The 11,187-nt window shown below is 42.4% G+C and overlaps 1 protein-coding gene across 1 annotated transcript in view; it reads left to right on the top strand.

Annotated features, from left to right (window-relative positions):
• The window catches only part of FAM171A1 (family with sequence similarity 171, member A1), a 129,001-nt gene extending 121,263 nt beyond the window's left edge, over positions 1-7,738 (top strand). Inside the window, exons 6-8 of the mRNA XM_006894320.1 lie at positions 1,972-2,088; positions 5,273-5,387; positions 5,988-7,738. Coding sequence (XP_006894382.1) covers positions 1,972-2,088; positions 5,273-5,387; positions 5,988-7,689 — 1,934 coding nt within the window. The 3' untranslated portion in view covers positions 7,690-7,738. The remainder of the gene's footprint in view (positions 1-1,971; positions 2,089-5,272; positions 5,388-5,987) is intronic.
• The last annotated feature ends 3,449 nt before the right edge of the window (positions 7,739-11,187 follow it).

Genomic DNA, 11,187 nt, shown 5'->3' with positions numbered 1-11,187 from the left:
CAAATCAGATCTGACTGGTACAGGAGGAGATTGCCCCTCCTTCTCCAGCAGAGCATCTGGTGGATTCAAACCTTGTACCTCTGGGATTGCAGTGCAGCTTCTTGCCACTAGGCCACCAGAGCTCCCAATGCTGTTAGTTTCTAAGCAGTCTCTGATGGGTGTTCTTCAAAAAATGAATCCAAATTAGACGTGCCTGCTCTTGCACTCATTTTGAGAAACCTTCTAGAATATATTCTGCCCTAATTTTCATTGAAATAGTCTGAAGGCAGTAGAGATCTGGCCTGTTGCACAGGAGGGTCATGGAATGCAAACCCTTGCTAACCACCCACGTCCCCCACCTCCCTCTTTGTTTAGCTGCTGTTCTAGCAGAGGAGGGAGGTGCTGCATTACCAGAGGCACCTTTCCACCCTCTGCATTTGAATGTTGCTATGGCAACTGACAGGCCCTAGATGCAACCCAAGTATTGTTTCCTTCTTCAGGGGAAAAGAAAAAAAATAATCTACTATTGCTACCTCAGTAATGTGTGTACACAGGAAAAGCAAAGGATTTGAGAGACCAGAGGGTGGAATAAAGGGTTGATCCATGTGGGGCTTGAGTACCACACACGTGGCCATTGCGGGTGGTGGGTGTTCGTAGGAGCAAGCTCTGTGGTGGCTCTGACTGTGAACTGCTGGCCTCAAGCCAGAGCACAGGGTGGGTGCCGTGTGTGGCTGACACCTGGATGCTTGCTGGGCAGTGGACGTGGGGTGCTGTCAAGAGAGCTTAGCAGGCCCCCTCCTTTGCTTTCTGCTGACAGCCACCCTCTCGGGTCTAACAGGAGAGTTCTCTGCAGGTGAGCCAGGTAAGTGGTGTCCAAGTACAAGGCTTCCATTTTTGGTTGTAAATCAGCTGAGCAACCTCAGGTAAGTTAATCTTCCTCAACAGGTCTACACTTGGAAACCTGGCAAAGTACAAATATCGTCAGTCAAAGATTGGGAATAGTAATAGGAAATACAGCACAGTTGAGAAGCAGCAGCTCAGGGGTCAGACGGACCACATTTCCAGTGCCTGCTGTACCCAGAAAAAGCTAATGAACCTCACTGATCCTTCATGTCCTTTATCATATAAAAAGGGAAACGCTCTTCTCTTCTGTAAGGCTGTTGTAAAGAGCCCCAGTGGTGCCACAGCTAAGCTAGTGGAAAGGTCAGTGCTTTAAACACACCTGCTGACATGCAAGAGAAAGCAGTCTGCTTCCATAAAGATTTACAGCCTATGGGGAAGTTTGCCTCTGTCACATGGGCTCATTCTGAGTCCATACTGGCTCAGGAGTGCATAACAAAAAGATTGTTGTGAGAGTTGTGAATAATGTTTATTCAAAACAGATGGCTGATGACTAACTGTAGCACATAGGTACTATTCATTGTTTATAAAGCAATACCTGAAGTGAAGACCATAAACTTTTACTTGTTCCATATTTGCCAGCGTCAGAACCAACTGGGAGTCAGGATTAGGAAGGATGGAGCACGGAATCTGCGTTTTTAAGAAAGCCTCTCTAAGTGATTTTGATGTAGTCAGTCTATAGTTCAGGATAGGAAATGTGCTTATCTAAGGATGAAAGGGATAGCCAGCATGGAATTTTTATCCACCTCCTCTTTCTACTTCTAGCAATGTCTGTCATGCCATTTTATTCTGCTTCTCAAGTCCAAAGGTCTCTGCTAAAATAATCTGTATTTGGAAAGAGAAATAATCAAGTTGTTACGAGTAATTTAATTAGGAAGGCAAGGGAAAAGTGAAGTTATCCAACATTCCCCTGATGGAAAGATGAAAGGAATGTCTATGGAGAGCACTGTGTAGTCCGTAGATGTCAATTGGACCATTTCAACAACTTCATGTGTTATAAATGTTACATTTAAGATGACATTTACAATATGTTAAGCTCTGAGTAGGATACTAAGTGTGCATTTAACTGATGTCCTTTTCTGCATCCCACAGGAACGTGGCTGAAGAGTGGTCTGGGGCTTGTGCACCAGGAGGGCAGCCAGCTGACGTGGACCTACATTGCCCCACAGCTGGGTTACTGGGTAGCAGCCATGTCTCCTCCCAACCCAGGTAACATGCAACCAACACTTGTGGAGATGGTGATAGGTAGTCTCTTTATGGGTTCAAAGCAAGAGTTTGTAAAAATAATTTTAGCAGGGAGGTCACCTTTTATTCAGAAATTGATTAGAAATCCAAAAGTCAAGTGATATAAATAAAATATAACTTGGGGTGGGGAAATTCTGGTTGAAAGTCTCTCATCTAGGATAAGATTATATAGGAAATAGTCTAGTCTCCCGTCCCTGTTTTTGCAGCAGCTGCGATAGGAAAATTCTTACTCAAAAGCCAGCAGGGGCAGTGAAGACCTCCTCCCTAATTCCTCCAACAGCTGTAGCCTGATGGGAAGAGAATGTGTGGGGATACCCACTCAGTGCCTGATTTGGCATTCCTAAAAGCCCTGAAAAACAAACCAGTTGTGTTGTATCTGAAAGAATATTCATCTCCCTTTAGCCAATGTAAATTAAATCATATTTTTCAGAATGTGGTTAGAAGGGGTATTTTGTTTTGTTTGTTTGTTTCTAGCCAATATGCCTTAATGTATTCTAGTAAGTATTACAGAGTTGTCTTTGAAAACAGTCATTTTTGGAGAATTGACTACAGTATTGACTCCGTGGCTCATAATGCCTTTAGGAACTGTCACTTGGCCCAACTTCCTTACTGAATCTCTTCAGAGGTTGCAAATCTTTATGCCTAGAGAGGAGTTTTTATTTTTGTTTTAATTTTTTAATGCATCTAAAAGTCACACACATCCATGTCTGTTGAGTATAGTAGGTGGTGGAGCAAAATCAAATATGTACTATGATTAAAAGCTATCACTTTACGCAGTTCCAAAGTGGAAGTTAAAAATATTTTAGCGGTGGAAGTTATCACTGGCATGAACACTTAAGACTCCCAAAGTAACAAATTAGATGGAAGCCATTCTTAAATGTGTATTGAAAAATCTGTCACATTTCTATTATTTCCCTATACTGAAACAATTGACATTTCACATCTGTGGTTTTTAGGAGTATGTGCTTTCCTTTATGGTAACATGGGAGAGGTACAAGCATGCATCGAGTGCAGAAATGCCTCATTCTCCCAAGTCTCAGATATTTAGAAGGTAACTGAGAGGAGAGAAGGAAAGGAAATTCCTTACAATAGAAGTAATAAAGCCCAAGCAATTAACGTTAACTTCAGCTTTAGATCTCCTTCAAATGACTTTGCTGGACAAGGGTCAATGGGAGCTTCCTCACAGTAAAGGAAAAGAAGAGATTAAAAGCACACACATAGGAGTTCAGTAGCTCAGCCTTGGTGGCATTTTATGTAGGACACATACAGTGACTTCCCAGCCATCGCTTTTTAAAAACAAATGACAGTGGTGCTGTCCATTAACAAGTGTCCCCTCCCAAAATGGAAGACTCTCCCACTTTAACACTTTGTTTTAAAAGGAAATGAAATACAGATTTCTAATTGGCAGAGGTTTAAAATAACATTTTTAAGTACTTATAAAGAGCCAAGTTTTAGTTATTTGAAAATTGGTTTTGTGTGTACCCAAGATTTCCTGGTGACTATTGGCAAGACGCCAGCTATGTTTGTGGAGTTTGTCTGTGTATAGAAATGTGTTTCCAAGGGAACTCTGGTGGCCTAGTGGCAAGAAGCTGCACTGCAATCCCAGAGGTATACTGTTCGAATCCACCAGATGCTCTGTTGGAGAAGGAGGAGCAATCTCCTCCTGTACCTGTCAGATCTCATTTGACGGTACATAGACAAAAAAAAAAAAAAAAATAAAGTAAAATAAATAAAATATTTTTAAAAAACCAACCAACCAATTCTAAAAAAAAAAAGGGAAAAAAAAAGAATGAAATGTGTTTCTGAGTAATTAATGCCCTATGTAATGCCAACTATTTTTTTTTAACATCACTTCCTTCCCAGTCGAAATTTAATTCATTTGTGGGAGAATGATGTTGTTATCTTTTGAATGGAAGTGATTTCACTGTTTTTGACAACTGGTTTATCTGACAATAATATTAAAAGTCAGATAAAATGTACTGCAATCCCAAAGGTACACGGTTCGAATCCACCAGATGCTGTGCCGGAGAAGGAGGGACAATTTCCTCCTGTACCAGTCAGATCTAATTTGATGGTACATGCACAAAAAATAATAAAATAAAAATTTTTAAAAGCCAGATAAAAATAATTTAAAATGTTTTAAAATTATTTTCTTAAAGATAGTTTTAAGAAATCTTTCAAAAAATATAAAATAAATAAATATTTGGAGGTTATGGTGCTTGGTGATCATAACCATGCTAATATTCAGTAATGTCAAATCTCTCGTCCTTCCCTCTCATACTTGATCATTGCTAGAATTAGCCTAGATGCCAGTCAGTACCCACATAGTGTCTTATGGACAGTGCTTGTTGTTATTGTCCATCCTCTATCGGTGACATTAGACTCTCAATACTACTGAACATAAAATATCTGACTTAAGCTACCCTTTGGAATTCCTGTACAATGAAAATATTTTTGCCTCTGGTAACTTTATTATAGCTAAATTTTTCAGGTTCTGAAGAGGTCTGTGACCATTTATGATAGTTAAATTGGAAAGTTTTGTAGAGGAAGATTTTCTTGGGGGAAAAAAGAAGGAAAGCATTGTAGTAATACTTGACACCTGTAAAAAGTTAAAATTTTTTAGACCCGTGGTTAATTAATGCATACATTTAAACTGGTCCCTTGAAACAAAGGGCTCTCCACCCAGTAGCAGTGGACTTCTGGGGAGAAGTGAGGTTATAATCTTGCACTTTTTCTTCTGGTAGTATAAGATCCCCAGATATTTAGTCCATCTCTGAATGAGAGAGTCCTACTCAATATATTATCATGCATTAATTTCCTTTTACCGAAAGATCATGTGTTTCAGAAGCTTAATATGCTATCAAAAGAGGCTCTCTTCTCAGCTAAGGGGGACTTTTGACACAACAGTTTTTAATATTTACATATTCTAAGTGCTGTTGGTCACAGATAATTTGGGAATGGTGACATGAATCACCTTTCATTGAGTAAAATTATGGGGTGCTGCAAATGCATCATTAAAAGGGTGTCTGGCCACTGCCTTCCACCCCAGCTAGTAATAGTAAGAGAAAGACATTACGTTCTCAGTTAATTATCCCTCTTTTTATTAAACGTTTTCACAAATCTAAAATGCCATTTTCTGACCTTCTAGGTCCCGTTGTAACACAGGACATTACCACGTATCACACGGTGTTTCTTTTGGCCATTTTAGGAGGAATGGCTTTCATACTTTTGGTTTTGCTGTGTCTCCTTTTATATTATTGCAGGTAAAGTTTTACCATTTTGGCAATGTATTTTTTAATTTAGAATCTCTTGTGCAAGCCTTGATATTGAGATCTTTTTTTTTCTTTTTCCACATTGAGATACTTTTTTTCCTCATGAGAAAAATGTCTAAGAACTGATCATTTGTGATCTGAGTTGCAAATAAATGAATATGAAGTGTGAGGCATGCTTTGTGTAACATTGCTTAGAAGGGGAGTTATGTAAAAAAAAAGTTTGACAATATCATATAGGCTTATGATTCCTTCAGAATATTCCTAAGTGCTAATTAAGAGATGATGTTCTCAAGGACAAAGCAGAACTGTTCTTATTTTGATGCCAAGTCTGTTCAGTTTGCAAGAATGTTTATTACAAATTCTTGGGTAGCCCCATTTGAATAACTCAGCTGGATTTAAGGAAGCTTGAGGATAGAAATCTCCAGGTTGTATTCTGAATTAAAATAAAAAAGAGGGTGAGTGGGGTGAGAAGACTTCTGGCTGTGTTATTGGTGTCTTTCTTTAGGAAACTGAGAATTAGGGTTTTACTTGACACTTTACCGTTATGAGAATCTTTAATCTTTGGGTTTGGGTTGTATTTTTGGATCACAGGAGGAAGTGCTTAAAACCTCGCCAGCACCACCGAAAACTACATCTTCCTCCAGCCCTAGAGAGCTCCAAGAGAGATCAGTCAACTTCCATGTCACACATAAACTTGCTGTTTTCTCGTCGGGAATCCGAATTCCCTGGTGCGCTGTCTGTCACGGGCCACAGCCGCCCAGATGTGCCGAGCTCTAAGGAGCTGATGAGCGGGGTCCATCTGGAAATGATGTCTTCCAGCGGAGAAGTGGACCTGCACACCCCCATGCTAAAGCTCTCCTACAGCACCTCACAGGAATTCAGCTCTCGGGAGGAACTTCTCTCTCATAAGGAAGAGGATAAAAGCCAAATCTCCTTTGATAACCTGACCCCAAGTGGGACATTAGGGAAAGACTACCATAAATCTGTGGAGATTTTCCCCTTAAAGTCAAGAAAATCTCTGGAAAGAGATGGCTATGAGTCCCCTGGCAATGAGGACTACAGGAGGAGTTACAATACTATGCTCTCACAACCTTTATTTGAAAAGCAAGACAGAGAAGGTCAAGCCTCCATTACCCATATCTCCACAGGAAGTAAACTGACCATTCAGGAACACATGTACCCTGCGCCTTCATCTCCTGAAAAAGAACAACTGCTGGACCGCAGACCTACTGAATGTATGATGTCGCGATCAGTCGATCATCTTGAAAGACCGACATCTTTTCCACGGCCAGGCCAGTTGATCTGCTGTAGTTCTGTTGACCAGGTCAATGACAGCGTTTACAGAAAAGTATTACCCGCCTTGGTCATCCCTGCTCATTATATGAAATTGCCAGGGGACCATTCCTACGTCAGCCAGCCTCTGGTGGTCCCCGCTGACCAGCAACTTGAAATCGAAAGACTTCAGGCTGAGCTTTCCAATCCGCATGCAGGGATCTTCCCACACCCTTCATCTCAGATACAAGCCCAGCCGCTGGCCTCCCAGGCGATATCTCAACAACACCTGCAAGATGCAGGCGCCCGGGAGTGGAGTCCTCAGAACGCATCCATGTCGGAGTCTCTGTCCATCCCCGCTTCGCTCAATGATGCGGCCCTCGCCCAGATGAACAGCGAGGTCCAGCTTCTGACCGAGAAGGCCCTGATGGAACTCGGGGGTGGCAAGCCACTTCCACACCCGCGGGCGTGGTTCGTCTCCCTGGATGGCAGGTCCAATGCTCACGTTAGACATTCCTACATTGATCTCCAAAGAGCCGGAAGGAACGGGAGTAATGACGCCAGTTTGGATTCTGGTGTGGATATGAATGAACCAAAATCTGCCCGGAAAGGAAGAGGCGACCCCTTGTCTCTCCAGCAGAGCCACCCACCTGTGCAGGAGCACCAGCAGAAGGAGCCGAGAGCCCCGGACAGCACCGCCTACACACAGCTCGTGTACCTGGACGACATGGACCAAAGCGGCAGTGAGTGTGGGACCACGGTGTGCACCCCCGAGGACAGTGCCCTGCGATGCCTGCTGGATGGCTCTGGTCGTAGAAGTGGCCAGCTGCCCAGCCTGCAGGAGGAGACAACAAGACGAACTGCAGAGGCCCCGCTGGAGCCATTAGCCAGTCCCCAGCACAGAAGATCTGCTCCCGAAGAAGAGGAGGATGAAGATGATGATGACGACCAAGGCGAGGACAAGAAGAGCCCCTGGCAGAAACGGGAGGAAAGACCCCTGATGGCGTTTAACATTAAATGAGCGCTCACAGAGGCGCCTGCTGTGGAATATAAAATTGCCAAATATTCTTTCCTTATGGAAACGCTTGCTTGTTTGTGGAGGAAACTGAACAGTGGCGACCGTGGCCAGTGTTGGCTCTTACTGCATTACGGTTTGCTGTGTATATGTTAAGAAGGAACTAAAGTTGTTCCTCAGAATGAAGGATGGTTTTAACAGAGGCCTCCCGTCTCGGAGGCCGATTGTAGAGTCTGAGTGTCGTTCCACGTGCTTGATGTGTCCACCACCAAGGGTGTTGAGAAACCACAAATAATGTTGCTAGGTTTTAACAGTCACCTCAATTCTCCCTCAGATTACGGGAACAGATGGAGTTCTTTTTGCATCGCTTAAATCCATTTTATCAGAATAATGCTACTGTTAGGTGATGATTGGGTTGCGTGCCCACCGGTATGCATTATCTCAAAAGAAAGCTATGCATCGCTGCTTTGTAGTATTGTTTTGCCTTGATTTTGCTTTGGTTAGGCTTAAATTTGGGTTCTTTTTTTTTTAATCCCTTTAAGCAATTTGGTTGTAAAGATTTTATTCCATAATTTTAATCTGTTCTGCTTCTCAGCAGCTTCCTCCCATGGCTCCCCTCAGGAAGTCCTGAGTGTCATCTCGGAACATGCAAGCCTTTTCACAAAATCGTATTGAATTTTTTACCTGCTCAAGAGTCCTTCAATTCTGGTCCCATTAACTCCAAGTGCCTTTTTTACAGTGACAATAGACAGTCCCTCACTCTTCTTGCTGTTTGTTTTCTTAACTCCTTTGATTGAACTGCCTGGGTTTTATACATTTCTGAACTCTGTACCCCTTTTCTTTAAACTGCATGTCGCCAAGTGCCCACGTGTGCTCGACATTCTCATCGCAGTGCAGTGTGCTCTGTAGTTACCATGTGTAATGTGGCTTCTGTTTAGCTAAGATAGACTAGCGGGCACTTACGAGATGCCCTTCCCTATTCCATCCCTTTGGCCACTAGCCACCATTATGGTTTCACTGGCTGTTTGTATATACGGTTACGTATTATCTCGGGAATACTATGGGCTGATCTTGCTCACCAGACATGGAGTATGGACTGAGCAATGTGACTGAATGTGACTATTAAAAAAAAATCTTATGTACTATCCAAAAGTGCCAGAATGACTCTTCTGTGCATTCTCCTTAAAGAGCTGCTTGGTTATCCAAAAATGAAAATTCAAAAATAAACTTGGAAGAAAAACCCATTTGTGTGTGTCTGAATGCATTTCTGACTGAGCCATGATCTTCCTTTTCCCCAAAGCTGTTAGTGAGAATTAGTTGTTGATCCCTTAACAGTGGAAACACAGGACAGCTAGGAATTTACATGGTGGTTAAACTCTGCAAAACCCATCTTTGTGTTTCGTTTGACTCCAGAGCCCGAGGTAATGTTTTGTGGTGTTTTCAGGTTAAGAGAGACATCTTCACTTTACAAGCAACTGATGTTTTCTTTTGTGTTCAATAATGTTCGTTCTGAGGAACCCTGGTGGTGCTGTGTGTTCAGCATTAAACCGCTTACCAAAAGTTCAGCAGTTCGCATCCATCAGCCGACCCACAGGAGGAAGATGATACCTTCTGCTCCCCTTAAGATTACAGTATTGGAAACCCAGTAGGGCAGTTCTGCTCTCTCCTATAGGATTTGTTACAGGTTGGAATCAGCTCCAACAGTAGATTTTTTCCATTTGGGAACAGCTTCAAGAAAATCTTATCCAGAACCATCTCGGATAAGGAAAGCTACTAATTATAATCAATTGTGATAATATCAGGAAATAGGACCAATTAGCAAAAATTAAGTATACTGTAATTCTAGTAACTGCTTCCTATGCAGGCAGAAAAGCTAATCAAGCTAATTTTTTATTATGTCAAATGTTGTTGTTGTTATGTACTGTCAAGTTGCCTGCCACTCATTATGTACAACATTGTACAATAGCCTATGTACAACAGCCCTAAACTGTGCTGTCCTGTGCCAGTCTCACTGTCTCCCACACACCCCACCCCCATTACGCCAGTCACTGACTGAATCGATGCACCTCATAGAGGGTCTTCCTCTCCTGAGCTATCCCTCTACGCTCCCAAGTATGATGTCCCTCTCCAAGGACTGGTCCCTTCTTGCAACATGTCAGACAAGGCTTCAGAATCCTTCCCTCCAAGGAGGAGCCTGGTTTAACCCTCTCCAGAATGAACCTGTTTGTTCTCTTAGCAATCCATGGTATATTCAATACTCTTCTCTACAGCTCAAAGGCATCAATTCTCCTTCTATCCTTTCTTGTCATTGTCCAGCTCTCTGATGCATAGCAAGTGATTGCAAAGACCATGGCCTGTATCAGATGCACCTTAGTCTCCAGAGTGACACCATTGCTCTTCAGTACCCTGGAGAGGTCCCTAACAGCAGACTTTCCCATTGTGATACATAATGTTGGTGTTTAATATTTCACTTTTATCAAGAAAAGTAGTTGAGAAACTCCCCGGCAGTGCTGGTTGAACAAGTTGTATTGTTTGGGAGTGGAGAGTTCACTAATAGGTGGCAGGTAAGCCCTTTCAAATGTCAATAAGGTTCAGAGTCAAAACACCTGTATATTACCCTGTAAGGTGTTGGTTTGTTTTTTGGTTGGTTTGTTTTTAATGTAGATAGCCCCTCAGTGAATACCTCAGGCCAGGCCAAACCTGGTGACTGGAGACACTCAAAGAGATCCTTTGCTTCATCAACCCCCAGCCCTCTGCAGCTCTGCCAAAGGTTGCAGCCAGTGGAATTACCTCTTTCAAACACTGCTTCCAACAGCAACTCGTTTGGTGCATGCAACCTGTGAACTGTAGCATCCTGGTGCATCATAAGCCTGTTAATGTACCAGACTGTGAAACAAAAGGCTGGAGACTTGAGTCACTCAGAGATGCCTTAGAGATGCCCAGCCATCTACTTCTACAAAAAATTAACCACTGAAACACCAAGGAGGTGTATGTGGAGTCACCATGAGTGAAAATTAAACTGACAGCAACTGGCTTGCCTGTGAAAGGCTGGTAACACGGGCAGTACTTGAGGAATTCGTTAGACAGGACATAGATGCACAAACTTCAATACAAAAAGCTTTGAAGACAAACCAGTTTAAAATAAAAATAACATTTTTTTTAAAAAAAAATCTTTATGCTGCCAGCAGCAATTATAAGACACATTGTGCCTTAGAAGACAAGGGTTAAGTTTGCCAAAAGACAAAGCTTAACTCACCATTGACTAAAATGAGTCCCAGAGATGTTTTACCCAGGGCATCATGAGTAGTCACCAGACGAGAGTTGTCTGGCTAGACCATGATAACTACACCCTTAAAGCATTTCATTTACCTTCTCTCTAGCCTGGTAAGAGTTGTGAGGGTCACAGTATTTCTAATTATATTGTCTGTAGAACTAAAGCTATCATAGGCATCTTGCTCATGCCACCTAGTGGTGAGTTTCACATACCTAGAAAGGAGACTGCAG

This window comes from Elephantulus edwardii, unplaced genomic scaffold (assembly GCF_000299155.1).
Source record: "Elephantulus edwardii isolate Elephantulus edwardi_28Jun2011 unplaced genomic scaffold, EleEdw1.0 scaffold00139, whole genome shotgun sequence".
NCBI lineage: Eukaryota > Metazoa > Chordata > Mammalia > Macroscelidea > Macroscelididae > Elephantulus > Elephantulus edwardii.
Note: the sequence above shows the minus strand (reverse complement) of the source record. Positions and strands in the feature narration are given on the sequence as shown.